Raw genomic sequence first — 24,773 nt, forward strand, 5'->3', positions numbered from 1 at the left:
CACCAGGAAGATCTAGCTTTATGGTTACTGGAACAACAACAAAGAAGAAAATCAGAGCCAGGGATACATTCAGCCCTCAGCAGACAACTACGGCCATGTCAACTCCATTAACTATCGTTTCTCTATTTTCCTCTCCCACACCACCTTTTTGTATAAAGATACAGTATTTTCCCGAAGCCACATGTGGGGTTCATCTCAAATCACTATATAGACAGATCAACTATGATGTTAGAGCTCTTATAGTTGAAATTAACTAGTTCATGCAGCTTGATAAATGGTGCTCCACTGACTAGGTAAGTCTTCTGCAGCTCTGGAGATCATATTTTAAAATAAAGTGTGATTGTACTTTTGAGAAATAAATGCTGAGTTCTTGTACTCGGTGAGCATCCTCCTTTGGCGTTAAGAGGCCTAATTTAATATCAAAGTGCTCAATTTTATTTTTATTTTTTAAACACTCACTTTTTCCAGGCTGGGAAAGACACTGGGGGCTCAAGAATCATTCTGTCATTTAGGTTTTGGCAGGAAAAATTCAGTTTAGACAACACACACACACTCTTACCCTTCCAAGCCACATGCATCTACGCAAGGCCACTTATTGCGTGGCTTATTAGTTCCATATGGGGCCTGAGCTAAGCTGAATGATACGTTTGATACAAACCGTCTGTTACCGTGTGGGAATGTGGATTAATACAATGCTTCAATAAAGGTTACTAAAAGATCAATACTTTCGTGATGGGATTACAATGAATTTGACTACAAAGAGAGAACTGGTCTAGAAGAGTTGAAAAATTAAGAAATTAAAAATGCACATATGCATCAAAGACTTTACTTTAGAATTCTGGCTTATGTAGTCAAAAGTCTCTATAGGACTAGTTACCAATATTTCATTTTTAAATATTAAGGTTTCACTGATATAAAAGGAACTAGATTAAGAACTTAAAAAAAGGGTATCACCACGTCAAAAATAAAATCTACCTTCCTAGAAGAAAATACAACTCTTTCAAAGATGTGGAAAAACTACTTAAAGAATATTTAATATGAGCAATAACATTGTTTCTTACAGTAAGTTATTGCAATACACACCTCTAAGGAAAAGTATAAAAACCTGATTATGGGCCACTAGTTGCAAGAACAAACTAAGTACTTTTCCATCCTTATCTATAAACCTTGCCAGTTCTTTTCCCCCAAAATAGGTATGTTATAATGTAAACACTGGACACAGCTGAAGCCTGCCAGTCTGAGACCTGAAAAGTCTAAAAGTCAGGTCTAAAAACTCTTAAGTCTAGTAATAGAAAAGTTTTTCTTTTCATCCTCCCAATCATCCTTCCAACTACCCTCAGAATCATGGGATTCATGTTGGAGCATCAGTCCACCTGATTCATTCACCGTGGAAGTTAAGTGAGAGGCTAAGTGGCCAAGCCAAGGGTAAACAGGTGGAGTTCAGGGACCAGAATCTAAGTTTGTGAGTTTAACCACAGGCTCTTTTCTTTATAGCACATGTTGTATTTATGAGGTACACGTTATATCTGAGCCAAGCTTAGCATTATAAAATATTTCATATTAAAAACACTTCAATTAAGATGGTCGTTTGCTTCAGATTCTTATGTTTGCCAGAAAATAACTAGGAGCACGATTAAACTGACGCAACTCTGGGGTCAACCTGGTTTGTAAGTGGGGTCTCTGTCACTGCCAGTTTTTAAGAGTTGTTGAAGAGGGTCAGTAAAGCATACTGCAAATGGACAAGCAAAGTACAACTGGAAATTTGTCAAAGGCAGGTAAACCAGACCCTTGATAGTAACTGCAATCAGCTTTAATTAGTGATCATCAAAGAAAGGTTACGTTCTCTGGAGGCAGACAGCGATGTGAGTGGATGAACTTGTGTAGGATCCATTAGAGCTGATATTCATGATGTCATGTCCAGCAGGCTTCACCTTGGCTCCCTGTCCTCCTGTTAACAGTCTGCTGCACTCTGATTCACCCTAGGCTACCTTATACTGACCTTTGGCCAAATCTAGATTCCTGATTCACTTGAGAGCTAAAACTTATTCCCTAAACTGATCAGATTTAGCCATTTCTGCTTCCAGTTCGCTGACTCTGATGCAATCCTGGTGTTAGAAGCTGTATCAGATCAAAGAGATCACAGTCTAACAGGGCAGAGACAGTTTTCTAGAATGTCTTAAAATGGAATCACAGAATATTTAGCATCTACTGCCTGCCTTTTTTCATTTGTTTTTGAGATTCATTCATGCTGTTGCATGTATATGTTCCTTTTCATTGCTGAGTCTGACTAGTATTCCATGGTATGAATATACCACAAATTGTTTATCTGTATGCTGGTTGATGGACATTTGGGTTGTCTCCTGTTTTGGACTATTAAGAATTAAGCTGCTATAAACATTTGGGCACAGGTTTTTGTTTTGGACTTGCAGTTTTTATTTCTCTTGGACCAATACCAAGGAGTGGAAATTCTGGTTTGAATGGTAGCTGTTTATTTTCAAAATACCAAACTGTCTTCAAAAATGGCTACACAATCTTGCGTTCCCACCAGCAATGTATGAGTGTTTCAGTTGCTCTGCATCATCATCAGGAATTGATGATATGTCTTAAAAATTCTAGCCATTCTGGTAGTAGTGTCTCATTATAGTTTCAATTTGCATTTCCCTAATGCCAAAGCCTTTGACTGTGGATCACAACAAACTGTGGAAAATTCTTCAAGAGATGGGAATATCAGACCACCTGACCTGCCTCCTGAGAAATCTATATGTAGGTCAAGAAGCAACAGTTAGAACTGGACATGGAACAACAGACTGGTTCCAAATTGGGAAAGGAGTACATTAAGGCTATATATTGTCACCCTGCTTATTCAACTTATATGCAGAGTACATCATGCAAAATGCCAGGTTGGGTGAAGCAGAAGCTGGAATCAAGATTGCCGGGAGAAATATCAGTAACCTCACATATGCAGATGACATCACCCTTATGGTAGAAAGCAAAGAACTAAAGAGCCTCTTGATGAAAGTGAAAGAGGAGAGTGAAAAAGTTGGCTTAAAACTCAAGATCATGGCATCTGGTCCCATCAATTCACGGCAAATAGATGGGGAAACAATGGAAACAGTGATAGACTTTATTTTTCTGGGCTCCAAAATCACTGCAGATGGTGACTGCAGCCATGAAATTAAAAGACGCTTGCTCCTTGGAAGAAAAGCTATGACTAACCTAGACAGCATATTAGAAAGCAGAGGCATTTGCCAACAAAGGTTCATCTAGTCAAGGCTATGGTTTTTCTAGTGGTCATGTATGGATTTGAGAGTTGGACTCTAAGAAAGCTGAGTGCTGAAGAATTGATGCTTCTGAACTGTGGTGTTGGAGAAGACTCCTGAGAGTCCCTTGGACTGCAAGGAGATCCAACCAGTCCATCCTAAAGGAAATCAGTCCTGAATATTCATTGGAAGGACTGATGGTGAAGCTGAAACTCCAATACTTTGGCCACCAGATGCGAAGAACTGACGCACTGGAAAAGACCCTGATGCTGGGAAAGATTGAAGGCGGGAGGAGAAGGGAATGACAGAGTATGAGATGGTTGGATGGCATCACTGACATGATGGACCTGAGTTTGAGTAGGCTCCAGGAGTTGGTGATGGACAGAGAAGCCTGGAGTGCTGCAGTCCACAGGGTCTCAAGGAGACAGACACGACTGAGCGACTGAACTGAACTGAATGACTAGTAATATCTAGCATCTTTTCATGTGGCTTTTTTTCCTCATCTGTAGCTCTTTTTCTGGCCATCCTGTACTTTCTGTGAAGTTATCACTGATGAATACATCTGATTAATACCCTCTGATTAATCTTAAAATCTTTTAATTGGAAGCCCTCTAAACTAATACTAGTTTTGCTTAATCGAGCTAGAGTTGATTCTACAACAACACAATCCTATTTGTAAAGAGAAGCCACAGGGAGCACTTAGGTGTGTAAAAGACAAAAATGAAAATGTCATTATAAAAGCAGGGATTCTTTCATAGAAATTCAGGTAAATCTAAGTGTCAGAGTTTTATTACAGTGAATGATGCACTTAAATCTATTGCCATAAATTTGATCACACAAGGAGTATAGAAGCCCACTGCAGCATCTCTGTAGCAATGCAGTGTCCACAAGTCTTTGACATGATTATTGGTAGAACTTAGCAGACTGAATTCAACAAATAATTACTGAATTCTGTTTGTGTGTGTGTGTGTTGATTATGATGGAAACAGAGGTATGTATATGGCATTGTTTATAATAGGGGAAATTTGGAAATAATTTGAATATATACCAGTACTTTGGTCAGGGTCTCCCTGGAATGATGATTGTGTTAATGATAATTAAAATAATGCTACAGCTACTAACAAATTTACTAATTAATGTGCCAATCATTATAAGTATTTCACACTATATTATTTCATTAGTCCTCACTATAACACTCAGAGGGTTGAAGAAACTGAGACTTAGAGTTAATAAATTGTAGAGGGCTTCCCTGGTGGCTCAGTGGTAATGAATCTGCCTGCCAATGCAGGAGACAGGAGTCTGATCCCTGATCTCGGAAGATCCCACATGCCAAGGGGCAACTAAGCCCGTGTATGACAACTACTGAGCCTGTGCTCTAGAGCCCCGGAGCCACAACTACTGAAGCCCAAACGCTCTAGAGCCTGTGCTGTGCAACAAGAGAAGCCACCATAATGAGAAGTTCACGCACCGCAGCTAGAGTAGCCCCTGCTCACCACAACCATAGAAAAGCCTGTGCAGCAATGAAGACCTAGCACAAATAAATAAAAATAAAATAAAAAAACCCCCTGAATTTGCACCCCAGGTGTGTCTGACTCTAGCACTCTGAAGTCTTAACCACTTAAGAATGAATACCAATAGTATTTACCATTCTTTTCAATTTACAACCTGTGCCAGGCACAAAACCTGTTTCATTTAATCCTCATAATAACCCCGTGAGATAGGTCATATAATTCCCACTCCACACATGACAAAATGGAAAAGGCTAAAGGAGTTGTCTGAATTACCACAGGTAGCAGGTAGAGGAGCTGAGATTGGATTCAACTCTGACACTTCACATGCTAACACACAGTCTAAATACTGCTTACAAGTTGGATAGAAAAGATTGTTTTCTCATTTCTCATTTAATTCTAATAATTAGAAACGGACTCTCAACTCTTTAGAAAAACACAATCCTTCTCTTGATATCAGGCATTTGACAATAGTTACATCTCTACTCAGCTGTTGTTTAGTTAAGCTATACATGTTTAGTTGAGCTATACATGTTTAGTTTTTTAAAATCTTTGCTTGTAAATTAATCCCTATAGCCTCTTCATCATTCTTTATGTCTCTGAACTCCCTCCAGTTTCCCTTAAATAATCTGGTAATGAGGTGCCCTAAATCGAACACAGTTTTCCAGCATGCTCTTTTCTTTCTCTAATGACGTCAGATCAGATCAGTCGCTCAGTCGTGTCCAACTCTTTGCGACCCCATGAATCACAGCACGCCAGGCTTCCCTGTCCATCACCAACTCCTGGAGTTCACTCAGACTCACGTCCATCGAGTCAGTGATGCCATCCAGCCATCTCATCCTCTGTCATCCCCTTCTCCTCCTGCCCCTAATCCCTCCCAGCATCAGAGTCTTTTCCAATGAGTCAACTCTTCACATGAGGTGGCCAAAGTACTGGAGTTTCAGCTTTAGCATCATTCCTTCTAAAGAAATCCCAGGGCTGATCTCCTTTAGAACGGACTGGTTGGATCTCCTTGCAGTCCAAGGGACTCTCAAGAGTCTTCTCCAACACCACAGTTCAAAAGCATCAATTCTTCCGCGCTCAGCCTTCTTCACAGTCCAATAGCAATTTTACTATAATATCTACTTCATGCCTTTTAAGGTTTTTTCTTTTGTGGCATTTTCCTGACCTCATTTGAATTGCATTAGAGTCCAAGCCCATGCATCCACTGTTTAGTCTCTTTGGTTGATCATAAATAAATGTAGCCTCAAAAAAAGAGAAGCAAAAACAAACAAACAAACAAACAAAACCCTTCCAAATGTTAATGAAGTGTCAAGTGCACAGCGCCCCTCCAATTGGATAGATGCTCTTACTATCTGGTCTGGAACAATTCTGCTCATCTTTTGATCTCACAATTCATTTAACAGAAAGTATAATTAATTCACTGGATGTGAACTGAATATCTACTACGGGGAAGGTGTGCAACATATGATGGAATATTTCAACGTGACTCAGGCACGGATGTCACCCTGGGGAGGCTACCTCTTAAATGAATGATAACCAGGTAAACCTAGGGGGATAGTTATCTTTCAATGACAGCCTGAAGGGTGGGGCCATAGGCAGAATTTTAAGATGGCCTCTACCACCTTTAGCCCAGAGTTACACCCCTGGTCATTTTATGTTTATGGCAAAGGGATATCACCTGGGTAGGCCTAATTTGATCACACGAACCTTTAAAAGAAGACCGTTTTCTCTGGCTGGCAGCAGAAGAGAATGTTCTGAGAGATCTAAACTGTGAGAAGGGCTTGACAGGACATTACAGGTCAGAAGACAGAGGCGCTATGTGTGAAGGAATGTAGGCAGCATCCAGGAGCAGAAAGCCAGGAACTAAGCCCGCTCAGACCTACAGCTGCAAGGCACTGGACTCTGCCAACAATTAAATCAGTTTGGAAGTGGATTATTCCTAAGCGTCTCCAAGGAGAGCCCAGGCTGACCAACACCCTCGACTTTGGCCTTGTTGGCCCTTGAGCCAACATTTCTTTATAAACTAATCTCTAAACTTATGATACTTGTAAAGATACCAAAAGGATTTTTTAGAACTAGATGAAGTATTGCGAAGTTAAGTCTTGTTTTGGTAAATAAAAACAATTCTGTGGTATTTTCTGTATGCTAGGCTCTGTTTTGAGTACTACACAAATACTAATTCATTTAATCATCATCATAAGAACTGTAACAAAGCATCATCCCTGTATGACAGATGAGGACATTGAGACACAGAGAGATTAAATAATTTGCTCCCACAGACCGTACACAATGCCTACAATAAGACTGTTAATGGCAGGGATCTATTTATTGTTCAATATGTGGCAACTAACATTACGCCAAGTGATGGTAATTAATCAACTTTGGGGGGATAATTAATAAACTTTTGAGTGCACACTGCAGGGGTAAAATCCAAGTTTGCTTTTTGGTTTACAGAGAAATCTCTGTGGGAAAAACTTTCTTGAAGTACTGGGACCTACAGAAAAGGAGTTGAGCTAAGCTGGGTACAAAATGGTAGGAAAGAAGACAAATCAGTGGAGATGGAGGGAAGAATCTAAGTGACACAGGCAGTGAGTAAGTGTATTAGATGAGTATATGTGTAAAGGTATGTGTGTGTGGGGTGGTGTCAATGGGAAGAGGAGCAGATTGGCCAAGGAATCATTTTATTTCATTTCTCACAATAGAGTCTGAACACATTTTTCTTCTTAACAAAGTACATTGAAAATAAAGTCTCTATAATGTGTTAATCATCTAAGCAGGCATGAACAATTCTGGACAACTGTCCAAAGAAAAATCAGCACAAATTTTAGACTGTATTAAAATTTGCATCAAGAGATTTGGTGAGAGCTCTACTTGCTGTTTAAATATTGCTCTCTGCACTATTAATTAATAATCTTTGAAGAGGTTATAATATAAAACCACCCCCCTCAAATCAGTTAGCTGCTTCTAAGGATTATTCTAAGGTTATTAAACCACATGATCTTCTGTCTTCAAACTGCCACTTCCGTGTTAATGTCTGAGCTAACTTCCAAAACTCTTAAATCAAAAATAAGCTAATAAAACACCAATTTAAAATATGTGAAGCAGAAGAGGAGAGGAACTAAAAAGTGAAAAAGTCTTGGGTTGAACTCCAAGTTTGCACATTAACATCTCTGTGACCTTGAGCAAGTCACTTAACCCCTCTGAACTTCTGGTTCCTGACCTACGTAATACACACAACATTTGCTTCACAGGGTTATTGTATGGAATAAATAAAACCATGTATGTAAAACTCTCAACACAGTCTGTGGATTATAAGCATCTTAAATTGTTACTTCTCATCCCCTTTCCTCAACAGCTATTGCTAAGAACATTACTATTTTTTATACTTAACCATTAATGTTGCACCTTATTTTTATACTCCATTACTAGTTTTTCTTTCTAACTTCCTTTTGGTTAAGCCTGTATGTTGTTATTTTTGATCTCAACTGAATCAGATGTGTCCTAAATGTAACACACTATAGCCTTAAAAGACAAGACTCATGAAAAAGAAAACATCCAAGATAAGCAAATATATTCACTATGTTTTGAGAATAAGAAATGCCAAAAGATTAAAGCAAGGGGACTGGAAAACTGGCAGAAACACAAAAGTAGGGTGACAGTGATAAGGTTAACAGGAATAAAGCATAAAACTATAGCAGGTAAAGGGCAGACTTACATTCTGAACCTAAGTCCACCAGTGGTGTGTCTGTACTTAATTATTTAACTAGTTATTTAATTATTACCTATTTGAGCTAGATATGAACTAGCTATAGTAATAATACCGGTCTCCTACTTTTTGTTCGGCCTTTACAGTCTTATACGGGCACACAGAAGACAAGCAGCTGGAATCGTATGCATTCTGCCAGGAGGTACTGAACACCTTCTACGCACCAGGCCATGGGTTAAAAAGTTACAAAATAAAGAACAGGGAGTGCTTGCTTTTCGGGTAATAATAATATAGTAGAAAAGACATTTAAAAATCAGAAACAAAATATATTAAAGAATAATAAATATCAAATTAGAGAAAATTATAGGAACACAGAGGAAGAAGGCCTGACCAACTCTAGGGGAGACAGATCCACCTGGGAAAGAAGTGATAACCTATCCGGCCACACACTGCAAGCTGGATTTTATCAGGTGAAAGAGTACGGAAACAGTTCCAAAGGGAGGAAACTGCAGGCATAAAAGCACAGGAGCAAGAGAGAACATGGGAAAGACAGGGGATGATATTAGGGTAAAAACACAGTTACTATAGAAGTAGTGGCCTAGAACAGAAGATCTTAAGTGAGGTTCCAAGTTCTGAGTGCCCCAAAGAAATAGCCAGAATACCAGATGATGTGGCTAGGTAGGAGAAGGCAATGGCAATCCACTCCAGTACTCTTGCCTGGAAAATTCCATGAATGGAGGAGCCTGGTGGACTGCAGTCCATGGGGTCACTAAGAGTCAGACAGGATTGAGCGACTTCACTTTCACTTTTCACGCATTGGAGAAGGAAATGGCAACCCACTCCAGTGTTCCTGCCCGGAGAATCCCAGGGACGGGGGAGCCTGGTGGGCTGCCGTCTATGGGGTCGCACAGAGTTGGACATGACTGAAGTGACTTAGCAGCAGCAGCAACAGTGGCTAGGTATGATAGTTGAACAGTTAAACTGCTCCAAAGCAAGATGATGGTTTTAAACAAGGAGGGAAAAGTAATGGTAATGAGAAATGGACAAATTACCCATCCCAGCCTCCATCTTCATCACCTTCTGCTCCTGTGGAGTATCAGAAAACAAGTCTCCAATGGAAGGGGCTCAGATTTCAGTTAAGACAAAGAAAAGGAAAGAGTTTTAGAGCTACTGGGGGTTTGCCAGGGGTGGTAAGCCCTGTCTCAAGGTGGCTGGAGGCTCCCACGCAGGTGAAGATGTTCTTGAGGTCTGTGGCGTAGTGCCAAAGGCTCCACTTGGATGGAGACTGTCCCACTGTTTTCAGCAGAACTGTGGAGAAAATCCTCCTCTCCAGTGACAGCTTCTGGAGCTCTCTCAAGCAGCTTAAATAGTTGACTAAAGGACAGGACTGTCTCAGGGGATCTGTAACCATCCTCAAGGTTCTAGTTTGTGGAATAGTTTGTTGTGGGCAAAGCGTGATACAAAGTTTACACCTAGAAGAGCCCTGGTCAGGCACAAAATCATATGGAGTTGAGCATAACCTTAGAAGGCACTTGCTTTTACCATTTCACAAAACAGTCCCATTTTCTACAACATCTCTGATAATTATTTTAGCTCTAGTATATATACCTCTAATGACTAGATTTTTAATTCACTTCAAGCTTTTCATTTCACTATTGGGCAGTTTGATCTGATAGAAAATATTATTTCTCAAGGGAACTAAAAACTCCTTTCTGATTTCTTCTGATCCATCATCAAGGTTTAATTTTACTCCTTATTCCCCTGACGGCCTTTGAAACATAAAGATAGCAATCTTCTTCTCTTGGACATAGTCTTTACTTAACGTTCTTGACTTGTTTAGAGTAACAAACAAGTTACATGACAAGTATACTTGTTTAGAGTGTGTGTATATATATATATATCTCATACATTTTTCCAAGTTTATCAATAACTTCCATTATGATTTTGATCTCTATCAGATCAAGCTGTTAAAAAGCCATATTAAATAAGCTTTACCAGAGAAGGGGGCCTTGCTTTCCCAATGGATCCTTGCTTTGTCTGTATCTCACTCAGTGCTGCAATATGTGAGAACACCAGCCTTTTTAATTTTCTTGCTGAGGTGCCCCTATATCAAAACCTTCCCAGCCTCACTCCCATTGTGCTGCAGCCTTTCATGTGCTGGATAGTCCAAAACACCTGGAAGTACTTGCCAGTCTTTAAACAAGTCTCAGACTTGATTCTTTGACATAGCCATGCTTTTGTCACGCTATTCTTTCAGTCTGGAAGGTCTATCCTTCCAGGAAGGTCTCCATCTCTGGCTTATCTTTTAAAAGCTTATCCTCTCTTCAGATGTAGTCTAAATGTTATACACTGAAAAGCTTACCCTGATTGAACCAGTAAGAAGAAAAATGGGTATCATTTGGTCTTCAGCTTCTATGTGCTAGGTTCTTTAATATCGTATCTTATTTAAAGTTTATATACCTTCAAAATATTACAGATGCCCCTTGGTATCAGTAGGGGATTGGTTCCAAGAACCCTGAAGATACCAAAATCCAAAGATGCTCAAGTCCCTGCATGGGCCCACTGTTACCAGGGATGCCAAATCCATGGACATGGTGGGCCAACTATACTTAATCTTTGCTTCAAAGATGAAGATACAAATTCAGAGGGTTAAGTAACTCCTAAAGATTACACAACTGATAAAACCAATAAAACTCTAGCCTATCTGATTTAAAGTTATGAATATCAAATAATGCTCTTCCCAAGATACTATTTCTGTGAAGTGTATATTATGGAAGAACATTAGGAGGGGCAGAACCAACTTTCTAACCTACTTCATTCTCTCTTTTCCCAGTCTAATGTATGAAGTTTCTCAGAGGGTAATAATACCTCATCAATTAACTTTGAGAAGCATGATGAGTACCTCCTAGGAAAACTGGAGAAAAGTGCTGGAAATTAGTGGAAATATCTCTGAATCTCTAGGTTTTGTGACCTTCTGGATTTTAATTCTTGATCACAAAAGGAAAAATATTCATCAAAACCTGGTTGTGGCTTTGAGACATTCACTAGTTTTATTTGGATTCATTCTTCTACTGTTGGAAATAAAATCAAGCTGAATTCGGTTAAAATGAAAAATATTTTAAAGTTTGCTGGTTTCTTTTACCTTTATAAAAACTTTTCTCTACTTAAAAACTTTTGGGAACTTGTGGGTTAAGATGGCAGATTGAAACATGTACACTGACTTCTGCAACCTCCTGAAACTTCCATAAAGTGTCAGTAATGGGGTTTTCTATCTTTATGCTTCCTTTGTTTCTAATGAGAAGACAGTAATGTTTTAAATTATTATCCCCTGTATGTATTGTGCTTATATGTAAATACAGCAAAGAAAGAGCTGCAAAGATTATAACAGCAACAAAATTTTGGAAGTTGAAAAGCAGGATAGACAGATTTTTAAAAAGCTGAATTCTAAGCCAGAAGAGGGGGTTTGAGAGGCAATGTGAGCTATAATTCAGTAACAACCATAAGGCTCAGGAATTGGTGGCCCCTAAGTACTTCTTAAACTGGCAGTAAAAGTGGGGCTAAAAACAGAAAACTGAGTGATCATTTTGCAGTGTATACAAATACTGAGTCATTATGTTATGCACCTGAAATTGATATAGTGTTGTACGTCACTTATACCTCAATTAAAAAAAAAAACAGGACAATTATATTTCCAGATCCCCTCTCAATTCCATAGACTGAGGCAACAAGCACTCTTACACCTTGGCAAATAAACTAGAATTTTAGATTTTGGAGAGGGAAACATCAACACAGGTAAGGGCAAAGGCACTGTACTGCCAGCAAGGGGATTAAATGAAAGTGTGCATACTAGATGCTGAGGCCTGTAGCCCTCTTCCCTCCACTCTGCCTCCAGAACACAGGCAAATACTTTACAGGTGGATACTGAAAGATCCTCGACAAGCCCAGAGGAAAGACCTAAGAAGGATGACATTCGGTATTCCCCAATGAAAAGAGCCCAGCAAGTGAACCTCAGAGTTAACAACACAAAGAGCTCCCAATGTTTTCTAGTCCTCTCCTCTTAAAAAGAAATATGCAATCAAGTATCATTAAACTTAAGAAGTGCCTCTAAGGCAAATGACAATATCAAGATCAAACTGAAAACAAAAATAAGAATAAATATTTCAAAAACCATTAATATGCTCAGATGGATAAAAGACGATACTACACACAGGATGCTATTCAGAGAAAAAAGAGTTCTTAGCAATTTAAAATATGAAAGTGAAATATGAACAACAAAAAATAGATGGGCAAGATACAAAGTTAAGGGAATGTCTGAGGAGTTAAAATAAATGACTAAGAGATGGAAAACAGGAGAAAAGAGATAACATTAGAGGATCAGTGCGGAAGATCTATTACCTAAATACAACAGTAGTCTAGAAACAGAAAATAAAGAAGGAATCATCAATGAAATAATTCAAAGAAACTTCCCAGAACTCAATGACTTGAATTTTCAGACTAAAAGGATTCACTGAGTACCCAGCACAATGGATAAAAATAAACTCAAGGGCCCATCAGCCTGAAATTTTAAAACACTGAGGACAAGAGGTTTTCTACAGATTTCCAGAAAGGAAACAAAGCAAAGCAAAACAAAGTATATAGATCACATTAAAAACAAGGGGGGTGGGGGAGTCAAATATCTTTAGGCTAATCAAATACAAAAACCAAACATCAAAAGTAATACTGGAAGCTAAAATATAATGGAGCACTGACTTGAAAATTCTTTAAAATATATCTGCTGTTGTTAGGTCTCTAAGCTGTGTTCAGCTCTATGGAACCCCATGGATGGCAGCACGCCAGGCTTCCCTGTCCTTCACTATCTCCCAAAGGTTGCTCAAACTCCTGTTCATTGAGTCGGTGTTGCTATTTTATATACCTATGTAGGAAAAGGAGTACGTCAAGGCTGTATATTGTCACCCTGCTTATTTAACTTCTATGCAGAGTACATCATGAGAAACGCTGGGCTGGAGGAAGCACAAGCTGGAATCAAGATTGCTGGGAGAAATATCAATAACCTCAGATATGCAGATGACACCACCCTTATGGCAGAAAGTGAAGAGGAACTAGAAGCCTCTTGATGAAAGTTAAAGAGGAGAGTGAAAAAGTTGGCTTAAGGCTCAACATTCAGAAAACGAAGATCATGGCATCTGGTCCCATCACTTCATGGGAAATAGATGGGGAAACAGTGTCAGACTTTCTTTTTCTGGGCTCCAAAATCACGGCAGATGGTGACTGCAGCCATGAAATTAAAAGACGCTTACTCCTTGGAAGGAAAGTTATGACCAACCTAGATAGCATATTGAAAAGCAGAGACGTTACTTTGCCAACAAAGGTCCGTCTAGTCAAGGCTATGGTTTTTCCAGTAGTCATGTATGGATGTGAGAGTTGGACTGTGAAGAAAGCTAAGCACCGACGAATTGATGCTTTTGAACTGTGGTGTTGGAGAAGACTCTTGAGAGTCCCTTGGACTGCAAGGAGATCCAACCAGTCCATTCTAAAGGAGATCAGTCCTGGGTATTCTTTGGAAGGAATGATGCTAAAGCTGAAACTCCAGTACTTTGGCCACCTCATGCGAAGAGTTGACTCATTGGAAAAGACTCTGATGCTGGGAGGGATTAGGGGCAGGAGGAGAAGGGGATGACAGAGGATGAGATGGCTGGATGGCACCACCGACTCGATGGACCTGAGTTTGAGTGAACTCTGGGAGTTGGTGATGGACAGGGAGGCCTGGCATGCTGTAATTCATGCGGTCGCAAGAGTCGGACACGACTGAGCGACTGAACTGAACTGATAGGTATATAAAAGAAATATATATATATATAATATTTCCAGCTTATTTCATACCAAATAAAAAAAGAATAAAGATACTTTCAGTTTTACAAAGTCACCAAAATTTACCTCCATACATCCTTTCTCAGGAAGCTAAAGGAAGACATTTGTCAACAAAACGAGAGTAACCTGAGAAAGAAGAAGACATGGAATCCATTCAGAAAATGAATTTCAACACAAGAGAAGTGATGGGAATCCTGAGGATTTTAGGTAAGGCAAAGAGAACGGAGCAGGTCAGACTGGAGCAGGAGAGATTTCCAAAGATTAAATTGACTGAAAATCTGACAAGCAACTGACTGTACATCTGACATGTCTGAACATCTTGAGAGGAGATTTAGATAACTGGTGGAGAGTTTGGGGTAGAATTAGGTATAAGCATATTGAAAACTAATCAAAGTAAAAATAAGAGAATCATAAACTTCAAAGAAAACAAAAAAATATTAGGTAGAGAAAAAGTAATCATAGTATGCTGCTGCTAAGTCACTTCAGTCGTGTCCAACTCTGTGCGACCCCATAGACGGCAGCCCACCAGGCTCCCCCGTCCCTGGGATTCTCCTGGCAAGAACACTGGAGTGGGTTGCCATTTCCTTCTCCAATGCAGGAAAGTGAAAAGTGAAAGTGAAGTCGCTCAGTCATGTCTTCGCAACCCCATCAACTGCAGCCCACCAGGCTCCTCCGTCTATGGGATTTTCCAGGCAAGAGTACTGGAGTGGGGTGCCATTGCCTTCTCTGAATCATAGTATACTGTATGTCTTATCTATGAGGGAACTTTATATAGAACTGGTAGTTTAAATACGAACCCATATTGGTAGAATGGAATATGCCTGCAGTAAAGATGTGGTGAAAGGGAGCTAGACTATCATCCTCTACTGAAGGAATTACTGATAATCTTAAAACCCAATAAGAAGCGATATTGTCAGGTTATTTAGTGACTTGGAGGTAAGTGTCCCCAGTTGCTCAGATGGTGAAGACTCGGATTCAATCCCTGGGTTGGGAAGATCCTCTGCAGAAGGGAATGGCAACCCACTCCAGTATTCTTGCCTGGAGAATTCCATGGACAGAGAAGCTTGGCGGGCTATAGTCCATGGGGGTCACAAAGAGTTGGACACGACTAAGAGACTAACACACATAAGACAGAATCTGTTCAAATTACTAAAGTAGTTTCCTTTAAGGTACAGGGGAAAATACTGTTTCATAATAAACCTTAAGGAACTATTTGACTCGCTAAACTAGCAGCACGTGTAACTTTTATACAACTAAAAACTGTATTAATGGGCCAGAACTCCAGGGTTGAGTTATCTGAAGACACAATCCCTTCCCTTCTCTTTTCAGAGCTTCAAATGGTATCACATCACACATCCTGGTGAGCTGGTAACAATCTGTCCTGTATTGCCATTTTAAGTGCACTAGTTGAATTACACACAAGGTCAGTAATTTACTATTGCATCTGAAATGATTAAATAAAAATGTCAGTGAAAGACAAAAGATTAGAAAATTCTGATTAACACTTGGAAAACATTTGTCAGCTTTCTGTTTGACTAGAAGAGAAAAAGGTACTCAATAACCTCTAACTTCTTACCAAAGGAAAATGCTCTCTCACTGTGTAACTTCTCTTTAATCTCACTCCACTTCTCAAAGCCCTGCATTATCGTCCTAGACACATGCAAAGCCCAGCACATTTATAAGAAGTGAAGACACTAATTTCATTTGATACTAATGTGTACCCCGCTCTCCTTTCAAATGGCAGGCTTTTCCTTTTAGTGTTGAATTTTCATTCCTTAATTCCCAGAGGAGGGTCACTGATGCTTTCTGTCTTCCAGGCACAAACCTTTGCTCAGTCCATTTTTGGTGCTAGACACTGTGTTGGGATAAAGGGATGAGTAAATTTTGGTCTCTCATCCTTAACAGAGTTTATTAGTCTAGTAGGGAACATCTACATATACAATAAATGACAACAGACATGTAAAAATACTGATATATTTGACTGAGGCTTTGTTTTGTCTTTTGGCCAGGCTACACAGCTTGTAGGATCTTGGTTCCCCGACCAGGGATGGAACCTGGGCCCACAGCAGTGAAAGCACCCAGTCCTAACTACTGGACTGCAGGCAAGTTCCAAATGAGTATTTTTTTTTTTAAGTTGAGCAGGGAAAGTAGAAGATGAATAATAACTCTATTCAGGAAGGTAAAGAAAGGCTTATAGTAGGAAAGACCACGGAACTGTACAGTGGAGACCGAATGGGAATTTAGCACATGAGTGACAGGGGGAGGTATCAAGTAAAGGGGGTAAAAGGGGATTTAAAAAAAAGCAGAAGCAGAAGGTGGGCCTCACCTCAGTGAAGTAGTTCAGCTTTCCTGGCATAAAGGGCCAGTGGCAGGGGTTTTGGGGTAAGTGGCAGCAGAAGGTGAGGCTGAAAAGGGAGGAAGAAGACAGATCATGTGAAGCCTTTGGCATGCTGAAATGTCTGTTTTTGAGGGGGAAGGGTTGTGGGAAGGTAACCTCGGGAAATGATTTGAAGGTTTTAAGCAGGTGGTTGACATGGACAGATCTGCAAGGCTTGCCCCCACCCCCTGCCCTCCACACACATTGTTTTTTCATTATAAAAGTGCTTACTTGAAGACCAAGTATTTGAGCAGGGGCTCTACCGTGGAGGCAACAGAGAATCACTTAACAAAAGTCGGCCATTGGTGACCACACTAAAATGGTGTGACCAACGCCATTACTGACCTACAAACTTTAACAAACACCAAGTAATATCAGAGTTCAGAGGATAGTACTGGACTGAGCCAGGCCCACTATAGTGACCATGTACTCAATAGCATAGAAATGAATTTATTCTGTCCACTTCAAGGACTGAAAGATCAAATACAATCATGTACATAAAAAAATCTTCTGATAAAGTATCCCAATCCTTCATGTATAAACTGTATGACTTTGGGTAAAGTGTTTACGTTTTCTGAGCTCCAAAATCTTCGTTTGTCAAGTGGGGACAAGGCCATCTATCTCATAGAGTGCTTGTCTGACATACAATATTTGTAATAGTATCTGAGTCATTTACATGGGCTTAGGAAATGTCATTGGTCAGTTACACAGTCGGTAAGTATTCACTGAGGACATGAAGCGTACAGCACCCTGACTAGTCAGAATCCCCAGGAAAAATAAGCAAAATTGGAGCAAAAATTTAAAACCACCACCAAACTGTTCACGATCAAGTCAACTTGAGAACACAGCAACCAGTATCTATTAAGTTTAAAGATTTCTCCAGAATCTCATGCAGGAATTAACCAAGAATAAGTCGGACTTTCTCACTGGCATTCCTATATACCCACACACATGCACAAGCATGTGTGCGTGTGTGTGCAGAAACATTAGGACTCACTAAGGAAAAATAAATCTCTCACACTTGAAAATTAAGGAACTGCACAGGCAGCAAATCTCTGGGTGAAGGTGATGCAGTGGGTTATACAAGCCAATAATTTATGTTAGGGCTTCACAAAATGTTAGACACCAGGAAAGGAACCAAAATAAGTCAAATTACATCAATAAAAAGGTATGACTAGCTGTGCTGCCTGGGTTATATGCTCTATCTTGCTATAAACAGAAATGGCTAGAATTTTGATGACTAACTAAACAGAGCAATAATAAAAACAAAGCACGTTGTAATAGCTGCCGCTAGATCCACAACCTTGGGGATCAATGAAATAATGCCTGTTGCCTTATATACACAATCTTGTGGGTTTTGTGTTTTGGGGAAAAGTAAGTTCAGATCATTTCTAAACCAGCAATTTGTCTGCCGAGGTTTTGCTAAGTCTGTTATGGTTACGATAAAATATGATCTTTCATATTAAATCACTTATGACCTTGGCAAAATATTACTTTATATTAACCGACTCTTGGGACACTTTAATTTTATGAAACATGCACTTTAGTTTTTAAAAGCATGAAGGCAAAACTAGATATTCCTAGTCTACTACATCATGTTAACACATCGTCAAAGACCTGGGAATACATAGAAAAAAAACACACTAAATCTCCATCTAATTAGTTTCAATATGAAAGTGTGTGTATGTGTGTGAATATGAAAGGATGCCTGCAACTAAAAACAATATGCAGCTAATATTTTAAATCCTTAAACATACAAGGAAAAGGTCTGATTGACTTCCTGGATTCATGTCTCGGTGCCCAACGTCATCCCATGGAAGAAGGTTACCAAAGTGAAAGGTTGTGGGAAAACTCAACACCCACTTTAGGGCAGAGGTCAGCAGCTTTACAGATGTGTGATGACAAGTATTTCTGGTATACATGGTGAAATGAACCAAAGAAAGATTATAACTCATGCATTTAGATATGGCATCCACAGTTCAAAAATGTGTCTAATATTGTTCCAGTAACAGGCTCAAATCTTAAATTGCAAATTTGTAACTAGGAGATCAAGTCACCTCTGCATTACTGAGGGAACAGGACTTGGAGTTCCCTGGAACTGTGAGGGAAGGCAGATTTTGGTGGAGCATCACAACTTGGGGGCTCGCAAGGCTGTAACAGAGCAGAGTGAGAACACTGGACAGTAGTAGGCACACGGTATCTCGAGGGGGCGGAAGCTCGATGAGTATTTGCTGGTAAGAGTTAGGCAAGGGGCCTAGAAATGTGACAGTGACAAACCTGCCTACTTTGATATTTGATCACAGGCCCTGAAGCTGACAAATGCTAACAGTGCTACTGGCTTTCACTGACATAAGTAACATGAGTTACCAGGGCCCAGCTTCCAGTGAGTTCCTCTTTAGCAGACAAGCAGAAATAGGTATAATGAAGTTGTATATACGGTGAAAAAGAAAATCAGATTTTTAAAAGGATATTACATTTTGGTTATATTTGACTAAAGTCCAACACTATTCAAAGTGCCAATACGCAATAAATAAGGGGCTTGTGGTGGAATTTAACTAAATACACTGCTTCCTTACTTGTCTTGATATGAAAAAAAATTTGCATTTGAACTAAGTAGTGTGTTTATTGACATCATTGACTTACATCTGGTATAAGCTCCTTATTTTGCTGCTAGTAACATACTGGTCTGTAGAACACACCTTGAGTAGTACTAATATAGACAACATCAGCACATTTGCTACTCTAACGATGTTCTTCTATGGAAAGTAAGTTAGAAAACCATCACATTCTAGACAGCAGAAAAAGAACTATCATGTCCCAAGGTTTTAAAATACATTATTTAACCTTATTTAACCTTTACAATAACACTGTATTGACAGTATTACATTCTGAACTGAGGTGTTAAACTTATTTGAAGTCATGTAAGTCATAAAATGCGTCCCTTAGATCTTCTGCAGCAGGGAATACATATGAAGGCTGATGGCTCCAGCTACTGCACCTCTGGATCCTCGATGCATTCATGCCAAACTTCATACAGGCTGCTCCAAGCCAATGACATGCACAGCAATGTTGCTGAGGTAGGCCCTATAGGGTAAAACATGGGACTCTTCCAGTGAGCAGCTTTGGCTTGAGTATTTCACATCAACTTAGACCTGAGTTGTAGTCCAAGAGTTTTCCAACTCAGTTCTCCTTCCTTCCTTCCTTCTTCTACAAGTATCATATCTGTACTGCAGTCTGAAGGCTCTTCTCACCTTCCTCTGCTCCTTCTTTCAATAAATCATTTGTCCCTCTAATTCCCTCTTGAAGTCTGCTTCTTATTAAACCCAAACTAATGCAGCACCAGTAAACGTGGGTACTAGTACTGAACCATGTGATTATTTGGGGGAAAGAGAATGTTAGTACAGATTTAAATATAATGCGTCTAAGATATTGTGTTTTACTCACCATAGAGGAAGTCTGATGTAAGGAGCAAATTAAAAAGGCTGTACTACCTAACCTTCTCTTTCTGCACCTGGGGTAACAGACTAAGAGTGAGGACCAAAGGCAGATGGTAATAACGCCGTCGGTAGTGAGACGAACAGGAGTGTGTGTGCTAACGGATCTGCCAAACTGCTACTTCTTGGCGTTATTCATTTCATGTTACCAGCTTTGAAATAACAGTAATAGCAAAAACTCAAAGCAAAACAAAAAGGTACCAGCTGCTGCTGTAGGCCTTGAAGGCAGTAGTTTATGGATTTCTCAAATGGAAAGTCATATTAGCAACTTTGCCAAATGTCTCAAATGCAAGTGCTAATGAATGGAAATGAAGAGAGATTTATGGAGTATCTATTTTGGTTAAGGGAATTCACCAGAATAGTTAGATTTTATACACATGTGGACTGTTTTTCATACAGGGCATCTACTTTTATACCCACCAGAGCCTAGAACAGTACATTCAATTAGTACTTTATGACTGGCATATTCAAAAGGGACATATACTCTTGAGTTTCAAATTAAAATTAGAAAACCAAGATAACTTAAAGATAAATTATAGGGAAACTAAGATAATATACTTTATTTAGAAGAGGCGATTATATAAAAGATATTAACTTACTTTAAAAATAAACGGTATCATGTATATTTTAATGGCTATGTTTTAGAGAGAGAGAATAAAAATGTCAACATAATAATGGATGACTTTGCTTTTCATATCTTCCACATCTTGCCAAAGTAAAAGATCGTAGACCATTACTAAAAGCTTTGCATTCTCTTGTACTTTTAAATTCAGATATTAATAACTCCATTATAGAAATAAATAAAAAAGCACTGATGGAAGACGTGAAGTGCATTAGTGTTCATGTTATCTCTCTCAGGATGAATTTAATGGGTACCTTAATAAGGAGATATAAACTAATGTCACTGATTAGGAAATACATGCACTCACATCCTTTAGTAGCCTCCAATGCGCTTGATGGTGACGTCTGAGTGGAATTACTATAAAGCAGATGATGAATTAGTGTTGGGGCAAAGGGATACATAAATGTGCCTCAGAGATGAAACAATTATATTCTATATTGTAAGTTAAAGGTCAACTCCAAAGACAGTATAGTCAGTCCTAAAAAGGGCTAACCAATTTGGCTAAGCCCACTGCTCAGAACTTGCTGCAGCTAAGATGTTTTGATAGCTGGGCCACAGGTTTCCTTGGCTATAATAACCTGAAAGTAACATTTATGTATTTTAAGTCTTTTTTAATCTCTTAAATACCATGAAGTGATGTTTATCAGAATTTTTTTAAAGACATGGGCACATTCCACATAGATGATTTCACTCTCAGGGGACTTTGTCATTATGAAGCCTTATTAAAAGAAGGTGAAGGTTCACAAGCCTTTAGGAAGAACCTTAAGTGACATTACAAACTAAATCTAAAACAACTTTTTTTCTGAGCGGGGGAGGCTTAGCTAGACAAAGTAATTTCCTTTTCATGAGAGTTAGTTTAGTTGTCACAGCCCAGCAAACTCTGGATAAAGTGCCCATCGCATCTAGTATATAAAAAATGTAGACATTGTTTCTCTCTTTCTCGTCTAATTAGGTTCAATTTTACCGCTGAGTGCAGGGGCTTGACCTACAAGTGGTAAATGCCAAAACACCCACAAACTCATTTACTACTAGACACTTGGAAATCTTTCATACTTTAGGGCACAAAGAAACGATATCTTAAAAAAGAAAAAAAAACCAGATATCTATCCCAAACTCAGTCTATTCATTTGTTCAGAGCTTATTTTCATATTACATATTTTTAAATGTTCACAAAAGTTGTTTTCAATTTACCTTACCGCAAGATGGAGGAGGGAAAAAAAGGTCAAAACTAGTCCACGCAGATTTCTTTCAGTAATTTATTTAAAATCTATTAAGTGATTTCTTTAAAATTCCTCCTCTACCAAGGAGTTATTTAATTACTCTAAGCCTCAGTTTCCTCATTTGTAAAATAAGGATAATAATAAAAGCCATTATTGTAAAAATTAGAAAGAAGAAAAAGTGCTTTGCATATAGGTAAAATTAATAAAAGCAGACATTCTTATTCTTGAAGCTAAGACAAATGAATTTCCAAGTGCTCTATTTCAAAATTCTTTTTCCTCTGGTTTATGACAATGACTATCCAGTCCTTTGCATTTGTAAATATGTCTCAAAGACTATAAGAATGGTGTCATATATATTTTATTCCAGCAGTGCCACATGGCTTGCAGGACCTTAGTTCCCTGACCAGAGATTGAACTCAGGGCCCGGAAGTGAAAGTGCTGAGTCCTAACCACTGGACTGTCAGGAAATTCCCACATATATACTTTTTTAATTGCTGTTTTCCTATAACTGTTTACATGTGAGGATACAACATACAAAGCAAAATGCTTTGTTTAAAGGATCATTAAAAGCAAACCCCACATGTATACCTGTGGCGGATTCATTTTGATATTTGGCAAAACTAATACAATTATGTAAAGTTTAAAAATAAAATAAAATTAGAAAATAAAAAAATAAAAAAATAAAAGCAAACCCCGGTATAACCACTACTTAGTCAAGAAACGGGATGCTGGAGCCTTACCAGCTCCCTGTGACCCCTTTCTCATTACAGCCCCTCTGTCTCTCAGAGCTTGTCATTTTCCATGCTTTTATATAGTTTTCATCCCTAACAATACAGTCTAATCTTGCCCATTTTTGAACTATACATAAATAGAGTAACTTTCTGGAGATTCTCTTTTGTTTTGCTTCTTCTACTCAACATTTAGTTCAGATCAGTTCAGTCATTCAGTTGTGTTCGACACTTTGTGACCCCAAAGACTGCAGCACATCAGGCCTCTCTGTCCATTGCCAACTCCCAGAGTTTACTCAAAACTCATGTCCATAGACTCGGTGATGTGATCCAACCATCTCATCCTCTGTCGCCCCCTTCTCCTCCCGCCTTCACCTTTCCCAGCATCAGGGTCTTTTCAAATGAGTCAGTTCTTTACAAGAGGTGGCCAAAGTATTGGAGTTTCAGCTTCAGCATCAGTCCTTCCAATGAATATTCAGGACCGATTTTCTTTAGGATGGACTGATTGGATCTCCTTGCAGTCCAAGGGACTCTCAAGAGTCTTCTCCAACACCACAGTTCAAAAGCATCAATTCTTTGGTGCTGAGCTTTCTTTAGAGTCCAACTCTCACATCCATACATGTCTACTGGAAAAACCATAGCCTTGACTAGATGGACTTGTGTTGGCAAAGTAATGTTTCTGCTTTTTAATATGCTGTCTAGGTTGGTCATAGCTTTTCTTCCAAGGAGTAAGCATCTTTTAATTTCATGGCTGCAGTCACTATCTGCAGTGATTTTGGAGCCCAGAAAAATAAAATCTGGCACTGTTTCCCCATCTATTTGCCATGAAGTGATGGGACTGGATGCCATGATCTTAGTTTTCTGAATGCTGAACTTTAAGGCAACTTTTTTACTCTCCTCCTTCATTTCCATCAAGAGGCTCTTTAGTTCTTCGTTTTCTGCCATAAAGGTGGTGTCATCTGAATATCTGAGGTTATTGATATTTCTCCCAGCAATCTTGATTCCAGCTTGTGCTTCTTTCAGCCCAGCGTTTCTCATGATGTACTCTGCATATAAGTTAAATAAGCAGGGTGACAATACACAGCCTTGACGTACTCCTTTTCCTATTTGGAACCAGTCTGTTGTTCCATGTCCAGTTTTAACTGTTGCTTCCTGACCTGCATACAGACTTCTCAAGAGGCAAGTCAGGTGGTCTGGTATTCCCATCTCTTTCAGAATTTTCCATAGTTTGTTGTGACCCACACAGTCAAAGGCTTTGGCATAGTCAATAAGGCAGAAAGAGATATTTTTCTGGAACTCTCTTGCTTCTTTGATGATCTAGTGGATGTTGGCAATTTCATCTCTGGTTCCTCTGCCTTTTCTAAAACGAGCTTGAACATCTGGAAGTTCACAGTTCAAGTATTGCTGAAGCCTATCTTGGAGAATTTTGAGCATTACTTTACTAGCGTGTGAGATGAGTGTAATTGTGTGGTAGTTTGAGCATTCTTTGGCATTGCCTTTCCTTGGGATTGGAATGAAAACTGACCTTTCCAATCCTGTGGCCACTGCTGAGTTTTCCAAATTTGCTGGCATACTAAGTGCAGCACTTTCATAGCATCATCTTTTAGGATTTTTAGCTCAGCTGGAATTCTATCACCTCCACTGGCTTTGTTCATAGTGATGATTCCTAAGGCCCACTTGACTTCGCACTCCATGATGTCTGGCTCTAGGTGAGTGATCATAACATCGTGATTATCTGGGTCATGAAGATCTTTTTTGTATGGTTCTTCTGTGTATTCTTGCCACCTCTTCTTAATATCTTCTGCTTCTGTTTGGTCCATACCATTTCTGTCCTTTATTGAGCCCGTCTTTGCATGAAATGTTCCCTTGGCATGTCTAATTTTCTTGAAGAGATCTCTAGTCTTTCCCCTTCTATTGTTTTCCTCTATTTCTTTGCATTGATCACTAAGGAAGGCTTTCTTATCTCTCCTTGCTATTGTTTGGAACT

The 24,773-nt window shown here is 39.2% G+C and overlaps 1 protein-coding gene across 4 annotated transcripts in view; it reads right to left on the bottom strand.

The window, feature by feature from the left end:
- Positions 1–24,773, bottom strand: part of UVRAG (UV radiation resistance associated) — a 332,821-nt gene that overhangs the window by 38,406 nt on the left and 269,642 nt on the right. Inside the window, exon 14 of one of the 4 annotated variants that reach the window (XM_070383688.1) lies at positions 19,575–19,806. The exons of the other annotated variants lie outside the window; for them this stretch is intronic. Coding sequence (XP_070239789.1) covers positions 19,630–19,806 — 177 coding nt within the window. The 3' untranslated portion in view covers positions 19,575–19,629. Of the gene's footprint in view, positions 1–19,574; positions 19,807–24,773 lie in introns of those variants that run through there. 4 annotated transcript variants of the gene reach the window in all.

Source organism: Bos mutus, chromosome 15 (genome assembly GCF_027580195.1).
Source record: "Bos mutus isolate GX-2022 chromosome 15, NWIPB_WYAK_1.1, whole genome shotgun sequence".
NCBI lineage: Eukaryota > Metazoa > Chordata > Mammalia > Artiodactyla > Bovidae > Bos > Bos mutus.